This window comes from Phyllopteryx taeniolatus, chromosome 4 (genome assembly GCF_024500385.1).
Source record: "Phyllopteryx taeniolatus isolate TA_2022b chromosome 4, UOR_Ptae_1.2, whole genome shotgun sequence".
Lineage (NCBI taxonomy): Eukaryota > Metazoa > Chordata > Actinopteri > Syngnathiformes > Syngnathidae > Phyllopteryx > Phyllopteryx taeniolatus.
Genome location: NC_084505.1, coordinates 8,519,940 through 8,534,804, shown reverse-complemented (window position 1 = coordinate 8,534,804; position 14,865 = coordinate 8,519,940). Strand labels below are relative to the sequence as shown.

At 41.2% G+C, this 14,865-nt stretch overlaps 1 protein-coding gene and 1 long non-coding RNA gene across 3 annotated transcripts; both read left to right on the top strand.

Moving 5' to 3' along the window:
* Positions 1 to 10,439, top strand: sparcl1 (SPARC-like 1). Of its 2 annotated transcripts, XM_061772293.1 has the most exons (11): positions 3 to 154; positions 2,786 to 2,841; positions 2,932 to 2,985; positions 3,065 to 4,009; positions 6,061 to 6,154; positions 6,500 to 6,621; positions 7,277 to 7,397; positions 7,484 to 7,620; positions 8,446 to 8,594; positions 9,263 to 9,411; positions 9,714 to 10,439. In XM_061772293.1, the coding sequence occupies exons 2-11, from the start codon at positions 2,788 to 2,790 to the stop codon at positions 9,740 to 9,742; spliced, it is 1,854 nt and encodes a 617-aa protein (XP_061628277.1). In that variant the 5' UTR covers positions 3 to 154; positions 2,786 to 2,787; the 3' UTR covers positions 9,743 to 10,439. The 2 variants fall into 2 exon arrangements, with proteins under 2 accessions (XP_061628275.1, XP_061628277.1); XM_061772291.1 differs by lacking the exons at positions 9,263 to 9,411; positions 9,714 to 10,439 and adding an exon at positions 8,797 to 9,169 and having other exon boundaries at positions 1 to 154.
* A 3,155-nt stretch (positions 10,440 to 13,594) lies between these two features.
* Positions 13,595 to 14,458, top strand: LOC133477299 (uncharacterized). The gene is made up of 4 exons (XR_009788284.1): positions 13,595 to 13,798; positions 13,900 to 14,122; positions 14,200 to 14,256; positions 14,346 to 14,458. It is a non-coding gene; the product is annotated as an uncharacterized LOC133477299 (long non-coding RNA).
* The last annotated feature ends 407 nt before the right edge of the window (positions 14,459 to 14,865 follow it).

Genomic DNA, 14,865 nt, shown 5'->3' with positions numbered 1-14,865 from the left:
GTGCACGTGTGTGTGTGTGTGTGTGCACGCGTGTAGAGTGTTTGTATTGTGTGATCCTCGTCTGGAATACAAAAGGACCTCTTCACAGGTTGAGTGGAGGCTCACACTGATGCTTGTGCAGGATTCCCTTTCTTCTTCCAGCAACTTACCTCAGGTATTACTTGATTAAGCATGGATGTTTTAGACTTGCTTTGATGATTTGTGAGTGAAATTATGTTTGGTTGTAGCGGCTGCTGTTTTGCTTGTACTGCGGCCTCTTTTATCTGAGGTTGAGCGTTGACGATTTTATTCTGACACTTTGGGATTTCTGTGTCTCACCAATAGTTAACGAATACTGCCTTTATTACACCTATAACCATATAGACTACACGTCAGACGTCTAGACCATATCTGTGAAAATATGCCTGTCTGAAATTGAGTCTAACGTGTACTTAGTCACTTAACGAAGAACCCTCCTCAACAGGACCGAGTGTATTATCCACGCAGTTTAATGTAGCCTATATATCAATGTGGTAGACAGGCACTTTACTGTAATTGCAGGTTGAAGAATGCACATTTATCACCAGAGTCAATCAGGTTTGAAGATTCTGTCAACCTAATAATGCCGCAAATGAATGCTCTAAATTACACTGTGTGTCTAGACGAGGTGTTGACAAAGTATGGCCCGCTCTGTTCTTTAATCCGTCCCGCCGGTTATTTACATTATCAAGAGTCCTGCAATATTTGTTGAGCTAATTTAGCCGTTTTCCCCTTCAATTGGTTAATTAAAACATATTTACATAGTTTAGATTATTTTGTATTTATTTATCTCATTGAATAATTGGCGAACTGATTAGTTGTAAATAATGAAAATATGCATTAAAAAGAACTTTACATATACATTTAAGTTATTTTTAATTAGTGGCTTAATTGATTAATTGTAAATAATAATACAAATTTGACATAAAGTACAACATTTTAAATTCATTTGATTAATTAACTGATGCCGGCACATCTGCCTCACAGTTCTGAGGACCAGCGTTCAAATCCCGGGCTGTTTGTGTGGAGTTTGCATGTATTCCCCGTGCCTGGGTGGGTTTTCTCCGGGCACTCCGGTTTCCTCCCACATCCAAAAACATGCGTGGTAGGTTGATTGAGGACTCTAAATTGCCCGTAGGTGTGAATATGAGTGTGAATGGTTGTTTGTTTGTATGTGCCCAGCGATTGGCTGGCGATCGGTTCAGGGTGTACCCCGCCTCTTGCCCGAAGATAGCTGGGATAGGCTCCAGCAGCCTGCGACCCTAGTGAGGATAAGCGGTAAAGAAAATGGATGGTTGGTTGGATGGATGGTTAACTGATTTGGTTAGATTGGTTAATTAATTATATTATATTAATTCTATATACCGACTGGTTAGAGCATCTGCCTCACAGTTCTGAGGTTCAAACCCCGGACCCGCCTGTGTATAGTTTGCATGTTCTCCCCGTGCCTGCGTGGGTTTTCTCCGGTCACTCTGGTTTCCTCCAACATCCCAAAATCATGCATGGTAGGTTAATTGACAACTCTAAATTGCCCGTAGGTGTGAATGTGAGTACGAATGGTTGTTTGTTTATATGTGCCCTGCGATTGGCTGGCAACCAGTTCAGGGTGTACCCCGCCTCCTGCCCGATGATAGCTGGGATAGGCTCCTGGATGGATGGATTATATAGAATTAATCCATCCATCCATCCATTTTCTGAGCCGCTTCTCCTCACTAGGGTCACGGGCGTGCTGGAGCCTATCCCAGCTATCGTCAGGCAGGACACCCTGACCTGGTTGCCAGCCAATCGCAGGGCACATACAAACAAACAACCACTCGCACTCACATTTACACCTACGGGCAATTTGGAGTCTTCAATTAACCTACCGTGCGTGTTTTTGGGATGTGGGAGGAAACCGGAGTACCCAGAGAAAACCCGCGCAGGCACGGGAGAACATGCAAACTCCACACAGTCGGGGCCGGGATTTGAACCCCAGTCCACAGAACTGTGAGGCAGACGCTCTAACCAGTCGCCCATCGTGAGGCAGACGCTCTAACCAGTCGCCCATCGTGCCGCCAATTCTATACAATAACATTTAAAAATTATGTTAAATTGTTATTTTATTATTCAAAATATATTTACATTTTCACAATTTTTTTCCTATGGATGACCTTGCCCATCTGTCCATTGTAGAAATGAAATGGTGGAGCTGGTGAGTTTGACTCACATGCCGATTAGTTTTACCATAATAGCCAACTGATCACAATCATTTGTGCATCTTCCAGTTTTGATATAATCTTGTGTCTACATAGTTTTTACATTTAATTCAAACAATATGCATTGCGCCCTGCGATTGGCTGGCGACCAGTTCAGGGTGTACCACGCCTCTCCCCCGAAGATGGCAGGGATAGGCTCCAGCACGCACGCGACCATAGTGAGGATAAGCGGAACGGTTAACCGGACCAAACCAGAGTATTTTGATTCCCATGAATAGGCCTGCTAATGTCTGCTTCGCTTCCGCTCTGCAACAACAACAAAAAACGACTGTGGACTTAGTCTACTTTTTTCCAGTCTAGTCGGTGTTTCGTGTTTACTTTAGCTTTAAAAGTGACTTGAGGTCAAGCAGAGGCTTGTTACCATGATGATGGGAGACAGCCATGTACACAAATCAAATCAAATATTTGGAAGTCAAAATATTCGTTAGTTTTGAATTTTGTCTCTGGTTTATTGCTTAGATTTGTCCTTTAAAACATTTGATTTCCTTCCTTTTAAAAAAAAATTGTTCCAGGCATGAAGACCTGCATAGTATTTATTTTCCTACTGGCTCCAGCATTCCCTTTATCTGTGAGTAGCAAAGTCATTAATCCCAGGCTTTAATGAAATTTTGAAATGCACAGGCATACTGTAATTATTCACAATTCTAACTGGATACAGGTCGAAAATAATCATCATGGAAAACATAGGACTTCCCACAAGGCCAAAGAAAAGGTAAAGCCAACAAAAATGGTTTGTTTTGTTGAAAACATGATTTCAAATTCTAAATAGATTGTATTCTCTCTGAAATAAGGACATTGCCGTTGAGGAGGCCAACAAGGCACCAGTCTTACCCACGTTAGTGACTGTTGAAGCCAGAAATCAGGAGCAGGAAGAAGGGGAAGCGAGCGCAGAAGACAACGCTAACGCCGAGAAAAAGAACAGCAAATTTGAAATGACAAAGGATAAAAGCGAGGCGGTTCTATTGAGTCAGGAGGAACTTAATGACCTTCTCCAGAAGGAAACAGCAGAAGAAGAAGAGATGAATGAAGAAGGGACCACAGGTGTAGATGAAGAGGAGTTCAGACAAACAGCGGAAGTGCAAGAAGAAAAGTTGGAAATGAAGCAAGAGGAGCGTGTCCAAAACAAGAGTGTAGGAGGTGGTGAAATGTTGATGAATGAACACAAAGAGTCAGAAGATGAGATGAAACTCAAGGAACATGAAGAAGAAGCTACTGGAGAAGAAAATGCTGCTTTGTTAGAAGAATCTGAAGGCAGCACAGAGTCCAAGATACTGTCCAGTCTTGACTATGCTGGTGACAGCGCAATTGTGCCACCACTACAGCTAATGCTAGCCAAAGTGCAAGCCCTCAGAGATGACGTAAAGCCTGTTTCTAGATCAGATAACAAAGAGGATAAATACGATGGCGGAGTTATAAATGATGATGTGATGCAAAACACAGAAGGGGCAGAATACCATGGAGCAGCAAGTCGGGATCAAATTCAAGACAACAAAGCCAAAGACTCAGAGACAAAGCTGGCTGGAAAGGATGAGGAGAAGAGTGAGGATGAGAGTGGAAATAATGCCAAGGGAAAGACAAGGAGACCAAAGAAGAACCAAAGTGCAAGGAAACACTCGCCGCAAACGGAGGAAAAACTAGATGAGCAGGAGCAGAACCAAGAGGTGCCTCAGGAGATGCAGGGAGGACACGATAACAGCACAGCCCAGAAGGCAAAGAGGAGAAGAGCAGGACAATGGGTATGGCATACGTGGTGCACCCTCCTAAATTCAACACAATTCTCTCACGCTCTCGGGCTGAATTTATTCATAATCGGCTCAAAATGTCACCATCACAACACCTTTATTAACGCGAAAGCAGGGATGTCAAACGTATGGCCCACGGGACGTCCAATCTGGCCCGTGGGGATAGAGAACACCTGAAATTGGCTGCTACTCATGAGTTGACTCATGATATTGATGCACTTGTAAAGGCTAAAACATGTCAAGTTTCAGGAAGAACGTCAGCCTAATTCATAGAAATGTTGTGCCACCTTTGCACTGCAGTTCTGTGATAATAAATATCTCCGGTAGAAATATTTCAAGACGTTGAATATTGTAAAATATCAGTCAACAGCTTCAGTTGGTTTGGTGGGAGCCTTTCATGTTTTTTTTCATGCACTGCCACAACTTGTATGCATTTTTATGTATACTTTTTTACAAGGTAGGCGGATAACTGCACACTCTTCTGGAATAGTTCCCACTTTAGTTTGTATGGTGCTAGGACTCAGTTGTAAAGATGAATGTGGACAATTATATAAATTTAAAAGGAGTTCTAAATCTGTTTTATAAACAGTACATACAATATACTGTATAGATTCACTTTGATATGTAAGTTGCACAATGCGTAAATGAAAAAAAAAAACGGATTCATACTACGTATTGTTGAAATTGCATTAATTTTTGTTAAGAAATTTCAGATTGGTCATATGATTTGCAACAACATTTGCAACAATATAATAAAATAATTACTATAATAATAATAAATAAAAAATGCGTAACATTTGGAATAGTTGTGATTAAAAGTTTATTACGCCCCGACTATACTCTTTACAAACCCCATTACCAATGAAGTTGGTGTAAAATGTAAATTAAAACAGAATACATTGATTTGCAAATCTTTTTCATCCAACCGTCAATTGAATACACTACGAAGACAAATTACACTACATTGCCAACAGTATTTGCTCACCTGCCTTTGATTCACATATGATCTGAAGTTACATCCCCTTCTTAATCAATCGGGTTTAATATGATGTCGGCCCACCCTTTACAGCAATATCAGCTTTAAGTCTTCTGAAAAGGCTTCCCACGAGGTTTAGGAGTGTGTGTAGGGAATATTTGAGCATTCTTCCAGAAGCGCATTTGTGAGGTCACAGAGTGACGTTCGACGAGAAGGCCTGGCTCTCAGTCTGTACTCTAATTGATCCAAAAGGTGTTTTATCAGGTTTAGGTCAGCCCAGTCAAGTTCATCCACAGCAGACCCTGTCATCGACGTCTTGATGGACTTTGCTTTGTGCATTGGTGCGTCTCTCCTTGCGTGTGTGCTTGGTTTTATGTGTGGTGGGCTCCACAAACTATTCAGCACCGTGTGAATTTAAAATCCCCTCTTGAGGGATTATAATAAACAAATAAATAATATGCATCGGATCTTTTGGATTATTGTTGTAGCCTCCAAGCTGCAATCTGCAATTATTTTACTCTTCAGTAGTGAGTCATCTTAGCATTTCAGTGAAAAAGCTCACTCAGCATAGTTACAACTCAATAAAATAATTGAGTGATGCATTTAGCAGCTAGAGGAAGTTTGCTGATTAGAATGTACTTTGTCCATTTTAAGTGGTAAAATTGCCAGCTTGACACACTGACCCGCACTGGCTAAAACCTAGGGGCCCATATATTACAAATGATTATTAAAACAAAAAACAAACAAACAAACAAAAAAAAAAACAATCACAAATGTGAAAACACAACTGGATCGGTAATTTCAAGGGCAGTTTTGAAGGTGGTACACGGCCAATGTAGCCAAGGGGCCGTTCAACCACTCTCGTCAGTGATGGGTTTTATACCTTTTTCTGCTGCCCTCAAGTGGGAAAAACAGTTATTACATGAGTCCATCAAGGACCTCCTGAAGGAGAAGGAAATGATTGACTTTCCCCTCATTAAATATGATTTCATAAGAAGGAGCATATACATTTACACATCTCAAGGTTATATGCATGTGTTTGAATGTTTCCCTATGTTTCACCCCACAGGGCCCTTTAGTAGGTGTGAACCCAGTGCAGATAAGGGCCAAAGTGGATCTCTACCCGAGTGCCAGGCCCTCACCTCCCCCAGAAGCCCCTCCTGGTTGGTGTCTGCCTGATACAGCCGCATTCTACATCGACTCAATCTCTATACCAACAGTCACAGTGGAATCTGCTGACTGGAGTATTTTACTAACAAACTTCAGCATGAGCAGAGCCGTTCTTGCTTCATGGCTGCAAGCAAAACACAGATCTCCCAGCTTAAGGCTGAATGCAGACAGCAGGTTGGATTTAGTCACTGTACAAGCTTGAAGGCAGACGGAATGCAAAGGATGCTGTGTTGTAGTTACAGCTCATTGGTTTTACAGCAATCACAATGAAACTAGTCAGAGAATGACATAACTAATATCAAGTCAAGTGCATTTATATGCTCTTTTTTTTCTTTCAGATCCATGCGATAACTTCCGCTGCAAGCGTGGAAAAATGTGTAAACTTGATAAAGATAATAAGCCAAATTGTGTATGCCAGGAACCTTCGGAATGTCCCTCCAGTCTGAATGATTTTGATCATGTAAGTCTGAACTACAATACTGAAACAATATTTGTGTTTTTTTTTTTTTTTTTTTGTCCAACCGCATATGTAGAATGAGCAGCAATTTATGCATTTAACAGCATAAGGTCAGACAAAAACGAGGAGGCAAATAGCAATATTTTGGGGGGGATCAATTGTAACCCAAATGGCTAAATGGAAAATCTATCTTTCCATTTTCTAAAGCAACAGTGGCATGCAAATGTACGCGTGCCCGCCGACGGGAGTACAGAGGGTTGCTGACAGAAATGTTTATCCCGATGCACGGGACCACCCCCACTTTGGACGCCTCTGTCAGACAGTTTTTTTTAGTTTTCATTTTACCCAACATGCATGTTTTTGATCATGGGACATGAATGGAACAAACTCTACACAGAAAGGCCTGAGCCGAGATTTGGACCCTCTCGACAGTGAGGCAGTCGTGCTAACCACTACTATACTGTGTTGCATAAAGAGGGTTAGGTTGCATTCAATCTATGCATTTGTATTTGTATTGGTACTTACAGTCCTACCACAAAGTTTTATGGATTTTTTTAATCTATAAAAAAACAACAACAACACCACTCATCTTCATAATTTAATAATCTGACAAACAAGACAACGGTCTATATTGCTGATTGTCATTTAATTTCTGAAGGTTTGTGGGACAGACAACAAGACGTACAACACATCGTGTGAACTCTTTGCCACTAAATGCAATCTGGAAGGCACCAAAAGGGGACACAGACTTCATCTGGACTACACAGGACCATGCAAATGTGAACATGCGAACATTTCACTGAAAGACTGATGCATAAAAAGTGAATATATATGACCTTGAGCTCTCTTCTTCTATCTTGCTCAGTGATACCGCCATGTGTGGACACAGAACTGGTCCAGTTCCCGCTGCGAATGAGGGATTGGCTGAAAAATGTGCTGCTGCAGCTTTATGAACACGACTCCGTGTCCCCCGGCTACCTCACCTCCAAGCAGCGATTCAGAGTGTGTTAAACTTTTACTGCTCCAATTTTATTGAACCTATCACAAACTTTGAAAATGCTGCATTTTCTATCCCTCCAATTCTCCGTATGGCATATAATTATCATACACCTTAATTTCAGTGACGTGCGGTGAGGTTCATGATTGGTGAGGCACTGACTACGTCACATGACTGACAGTCAGGTGACGTCTGGAGCTCTATGAAGCTCAACTCAACACTGCCGCATGCTGGTTGTGGCACCGTACATACCAGACTCCACTGTGCACTTTTAGTGGCTTTTCTGGTCGATAAGAAAAACTAAATGTCACACACTTTCATGAAATATATTAGACAGTCTGTTAAACGTCAGTAAGTGCAGTACATGTGTGATAAAACGTATATTATTGGTGATGTAATGAGGAAACACCAATGTCTCTTGTGTGAAGCCACGGACCAATCACAGCCTGCCGAATGGATGTGTGCGTGGTCTCTTGAAGCATCATGGGAGCGATGACTCAACGTGACTCGGAGCTCCGCTTCCTATGCATTTGAATAGGAAATATGAAAATTCAACTATTTTAATGACGAAATCATTGAAATTATTGGATTGAAAAAGAAAATCATTGTAAAGCACGGACCATAGAACTAAAATGGAAAAATGTATTGTAATCATAAGGTTTTAGTTTTTTTTACTATTCACATGCAGTGGAAAGGAAAGACCGCCAGGGTGCAGTGAGGCTCTGCCTCACTTGCCTACCCTGACCGCACGTCACTGCTTAATTGGGAAACCTAACAGCTATATACAGTATAATACATGGATTTTAAGTTGTTTGGTCTGTGTTTTACAGGTGAAGAAAATCTTTGAGAGCGAGAGACGTCTTCGTGCTGGTAATCACTCTGCCGAGCTACTGGCTCAAGACTTTGAGAAGAACTACAACATGTACATCTACCCAGTGCACTGGCAATTTGCTCAACTGGACCAGCACCCCTCTGACAGGTCACTTTTATTACACTGTGTGGCATGAGCAAGGCCAGACTGAGTTTTCTAATGTTATTTGTTTTATTGTTCATGGTTTATTATAGCTATTGTACTGTATAGCAGTAGCACTATACTGCATTTAGTATGTGGACCTTAGTGAATAGCAGCAGCACTCTTCACAACATCCAGCCACCATCTATTCACATTGGTTTCCTTGCAGTGGAAGGAAAATATCAGATGCTGGCAGTAATACACCATTAAGATGGTTTGCCAACTGCCAAGAGACCTCAAAGAAGAAGAAAAAAAACAAGGATAGTCAATGCATTAGGTACAGTCATGCAAATGTTCTTATGAAATGTGTCCCTTTTTTTGGGGGGGCCTGGAAGGGATTATTTGTATTTTCATTCATTTCAATGAGGAAAGCTGATTTGAGATAAAAGTGTGGTCATGGAACAAATTAAATTTGTATCTCAAAGCACCACTTTCTTTCTCCTGCAGCAAACTAAGGTAAAGAGACATCACAAGGAACATCTCAGAAAAGTCAAAACAATAAAGACAATTCAAAGAGTGGTCACTGGTAGTAATTGTGTAGAGGTTTACATATGCAGCAGCCAGAACCACTATCATTATGGCATGGTGTCCACACACACACAACCAAAGAGTTCATGTTCTTCTCTCCTGTGCAGAGTCTTGTCCCATTCAGAACTGGCCCCGCTCCGGGTCCCTCTGGTCCCCATGGAGCACTGCACCTCTCGCTTCTTCCAGGAGTGTGATGCTGACAAGGACAAGCAGGTGACCCTTACAGAGTGGACCTCCTGTTTTGGCATCAAGAATAGTAAGTTCACACTCATTCATGTTCAGTCTGAAATTAGTAAACAAGGTCATTGAAGAAAATATACTGTATACTGTCTTTATCTTTAATAGAATCATTGCAGAAGTGCTTTATTAGGATCTGTGTAAAGTTATTACTACATACTGATTAAATGTCTGAAAGACACTATACTATACTATACTATACTATACTATACTATACTATACTATACTATACTATACTGGTTTGGATATTCTACTTAAGACTTGATGCATATTATTGGTACATTTAAAACTATTAATGCCAGCAATTTCCTCTCTCCGCAGATGACATTGATGTCAACCTTCTGTTCTAAGCCTCACTTTGTAGCTCATTGACAGCGTCACCACATGACATATGCTCCAACACATCTTTTCTTTTAGCCAAGCAATCCATGAATGAGGGGTCGGGCTAATCTCTTAATTTTTCTCAAATTCTAAATTTTTACCTGATTTATCTTAATTCATATACAGTATGTTGGACAAATGCAGACTTCAACTGTGTGGGCAAAGTTTGGGGAAGCAATGACTCTGCTTCAGTGCAGAACAGAGATAGTGGATCAGTGTTTAAATTAATGGACAAAAATGAGCACAGTTACACTTCAACATCTTGTAGAAAGCTGTTATAGATGCAAAGTGAGGTCCATTTTTACTTCTTGTATATGTAACGACCGGGTCTGCTAATACATTACATCTGAGAACAACATGCTTTATTTTATTTTCTACATTTTGATACGATGCTGTATTTTAGAAGCCACTGCTAGAAATCATTTTGAAAGTTAGAGTTAAACCTGTTTATTTATGCTTTCCAAGCTGGGTAAACATTTAGTGGAGAATGCGTTGCACAGTACACTGTCGCAGGCTTCATAATTACTGTAATTGCCGTTGAATAAATAGATCCTTTGCAGCGTCCGGTAGCTTGGAAAATTGCTTCTGAACTATGTGTTACTTACCCTACCTTAGAAGGTGTTTGTGTTTGCACCCTGTGTCATTAAAAGCTGAATGGAACACACATTATGTTGTTGCATCATGTTGGTGACTCTCTGTTGACTCCCAAACATAGCTCATCAGTTGAAGCTGAAATACTGTTGTATATTTTGTTTGTGGATCAAGCCTCAAGAGGCCGCAATGGCATCAGCAACGATCCTAAAACATATTAAGCATTATCCAGATGATTGCAGTTACATTCAGCACTTCACTCCGATTGGTCCAAACTTAGATATGATTACCCTGCTTGAAACAATATAAGCAGAGAAAGGAAATCAGCCTTTCACCTGCTGCTGCCTATTCTCTTTGCTATTGCGCGGCATGGATCTGGCTGTAGTGTTGGACGGTGGTTTGTCCTCAGGACGTGCTGAGGCATAGCTCAACAGAAATGGACCAGCTTCAGGAAACAGTGTCAATAGTGCTCAAATATTGACCCAACTTGATGGATTCCAGCAGGCATTTTCATGTGCAGATAGCAGCTTGTCACAGAAGGACGCACCCACCCGTTACGCGGATGACGATGAGAGCAGAAGATGAAGACGGAGAAAGCGGACACTGAGGAGAAGCAAGACATACTGTATGAAGCCCACAAATGAAAGCATTCTCCATTCCATTTTATCAATACTATTATCCGTTGCAATCATTGCAATGATGACCATTATAAAATCATGAGCCGAATAGCATAATTGTCACTTTTTAATGTTTTCAGAACAAGAAAAAAAACACAACAAATTCAAGAAACAAACAGGAAGAGTTCAGTTGCCTTGATTAAATCATTGTGGATTATCATGACCTGAATGACTGAGGATCGACACAGACAAAAAAACAAAACAATTTTTAGCAAGTCGTTGGCGTGCTTGAGCCTTTACCAGCTGACTCTGGTCGAGAGGTGGTATACACCCTGAACTGGTCGCCAGCCAATCGCAGGGCACAATTAAACAAACCACCATTCGCACTCACATTCACACTTATGGGCAATTTAGAGTCTTCAATGAACCAACCTTGCATGTTTTTGGGATGTGGGAGGAAACCGAAATAACCGGAGAAAACCCACGCCCGCACGGGGAGAACAGAAACGCCACACAGGCGAGGCCGGATTTGAACACGGGTCCTCAGAACTGTGAGGCAGATATTCTAACCATTCTCCCAATATATATATGTATATATATATATGTGTGTGTGTGTGTGTGTGTGTGTGTGTGTGTGTACAACAGAGTAAGTCATGGTTTACTACATTTCACTTTCTCTTTAAAAGGACCAGATTTTACACAGAGTAAGTACATTTGTGATTAAGTTGAGACGAGGTGGTTCCGTCAGTATACAGTATATTCTTTACGTGAAATTTTTGTTTCGCGTTATGCCATGATGTTTTTCTAATGTAAAATGCACACCTTGTCTCAATAAAGCTGGGTTACACAATCTCTGGGTCTCAGAATGCTGAAAGACTGAGTACTTGCCTCCTCGAATTGTTTTTTGTGTGAGAGAGCAAACAAATATTCATGTACATCTCATGAACACGGCGGCACGGTGGACGACTGGTTAGAGCGTCAGCCTCACAGTTCTGAGGACCCGGGTTCAAACCCCGGCACAGCCTGTGTGGAGTTTGCATGTTCTCCCCGTACCTGTGTGGGTTTTCTCCGGGCACTCCGGTTTCCTCCCACATCCCAAAAACATGCATTCATTGGAGACTCTAAATTGCCCGTAGGTGTGAATGTGAGTGCGCATGGTTGTTTGTTTGTATGTGCCCTGCGATTGGCTGGCAACCAGTTCAGGGTGTACCCCGCCTCCTGCCCGATGACAGCTGGGATAGGCTCCAGCACGCCCGCGACCCTAGTGAGGAGAAGCGGCTCAGAAAATGGATGGATGGATCTCATCCTACAACATTTTATTCCAAAGAAGTTTTCCTTGTTATTAAGCTTGTATCATGATTAAACAATTAAAAACGTTCATGTAAAAAGTCGACTATAGTCACAGGAAAATGAGTCTGTAATTAGTTTAAAGGCCCAAACACAGACTTCCACCACAAAGGCTGTTTATGTTGTTTACTGTGGTCTGCGAAGTCGGCAGGCAAAAAAACATAAACTTTTGTCCCCAGACAACCTCAGTGTGAAAAACAGAAGCAGCTGACCACACCTAAAATATGATGGACTTAAATACATTGAATAAATTCAGTATGATACTGGTAAAAGCTGTTCAAATGTCATAGTAACATGTACAGTACGTACATATCTCTTGCTCTGCCAAGCTTTTTTTGTTTTGATTTGAATAATGTAAATAAAAATTTAACTGTAAATAATCTCATTGCAAGCACCTGCAAGTTTCCTAGTGTTTACTGTTTTCCTAAGGCAAAATATGAAAAAGGTAATTCAAATAACAAATCTGGTGGCAACTTTTGCACAATATTGTATGTGTTTTGCTGTTTATCAATGCATATAATTTTGCATCAACATTTTGTGAGCTCGTTTTGCTGCTTGTCACTTGTGCAATCATGTGTTTTCATGATTTAAGCTACAAAAACATTTGATGATGATTTTGTATCATTGTCTGACCACATTTCAGTGCATTAAGAATTAAGATGTTAGATTGAAGTCAGTCATGTTCTCCCCGTGCCTGTGTGGGTTTTCTCCGGGCACTCCGCTTTCCACCCACATCCCAAAAACATGCACGGTAGGTTAATTGACAATGTATGTGAGTGCGAATGGTTGTTTGTTTCTATGTGCCCTGCGATTGGCTGGCAACCAGTTCAGGGTGTACCCCGCGTCCTGCCCGATGATAGCTGGGATAGGCTCCAGCACGCCCGCGACCCGAGTGAGGAGAAGCGGCTCAGAAAATGGATGGATGGATGGATGGATATATTGCAAGTCAATATTTCTTTTTTTCTGTGTGACTGTACACTCCCTGGCCACTTCTTTAGGTACACCTGTACAATCCAGTAATCCAAAACATAAAGTCTTACAATGATAATGATAATGATGCTGAGATTTGATGAACTCGGTTAGCGGTATTGATGTTTCAATGTTTCTAACTGAAGTTGTAAAATGTGTTATATAACTGTTAAATATTAAGTTGTCTCTCTCACAGATTAATAAAGAACAATTTGGATACAGTACAGACATTATTGGACATCACTTGATTGTTCAAGTGTACCGAACCATATTTGAGTAAGAGAGTTGAGAATTTGTGTAGTTTTTTTCTTTGCTGTTTTTTGTTCAGGTTCAAATTGGACGTCCTGCAAGCAACAGCAATGAGGTTGATATTTTCTTGTCTTTAAGACCATGTCACTTTTAGTCAGTTGTGAGGTCGTTTTGTCAAGTCTAACCCTATCGTAATGCTTTCAGATACTGAGACTGAATGGACTTACTCTTGCAACTCTTGGACAAACACAGGTATACCTACTACTCCACTCTAATCATCAATAAATGTTTTATGTAAGATTAGGAAACTAAAAACATTCAGTATCTGAGCCAATCCTCTTCAAATCTTCCAGGGTTCTTCACTATTTCCCCAGTATGTGCCCGAGGTACTGCTCACGCCACAGTTTGTAAACATGAACCGTCAGCGGCGTAGTCCACATGGCTCCCAGGAATCCCAGCTACTTGTTCCCACACAGGGCAACCAGCTGACACTAGTGATTTTCCCCAACATTCAGCAGGAGATACTTGGGCCCCAATATTCCAAATGTCCCTCAGCTGAACCAAAACCCCGTACAGGTACAAAACCCCAATTGTGTTTTTACCGAAGCTGCGGCATCCCAAAAAGAATGATCACAATTTATAAACTCCTTTAGATATTTCCGCATTTCCAATTCCCAGCTTTCGGGTTTCCTGCATTCCGCAGACAGCAGGTATGAGATGAAAGCGAGATGATATTGAGACACTCAATTTATTCAGGGACTCTCTGCAGGCTTAAGCGGAAGCTCCGTGTCATCCACAGGCCCTCCCGTATTTTGTGGCTCCTTATGGATGTCCTCAGCAGAGGACCGCTGTGCTGCAGACCAATAAGGCACAGCAGAAGCCAGCCACAACCACACAAAGAACATTTCAGGTGAAATGAGCAGAATGACATGAAGTAAAGAACACAGCAGTCTGGTTTCTGTAATAACAGTTGCACAAGAATGAGCTCAATTCAGACATTTCATCTCTTTTTCATGACAAATTACCACAAAAAGACATTCCATTACATTCAGTGTATGAGTGGAGAGTAACAAACATGCATAAGCAGTACCTCTGCTGTTTTCATTTGATCAAGGTAGCTCCCACTCTTGGTTAACATGATCATTAGCAACTGACATTAATTTTGCGTGACCAATTTGTTGCCAGGGAGACTTAGTTCAAAACGCGTTATCCTTGGGGCAAAGGAACTTGCTGAATCAAACAGCAGAGATATTGACATTGATTTTGTAATTGAAGCACTACTACCTTGTAGTCCATAACAACAACAACAACAACAACAT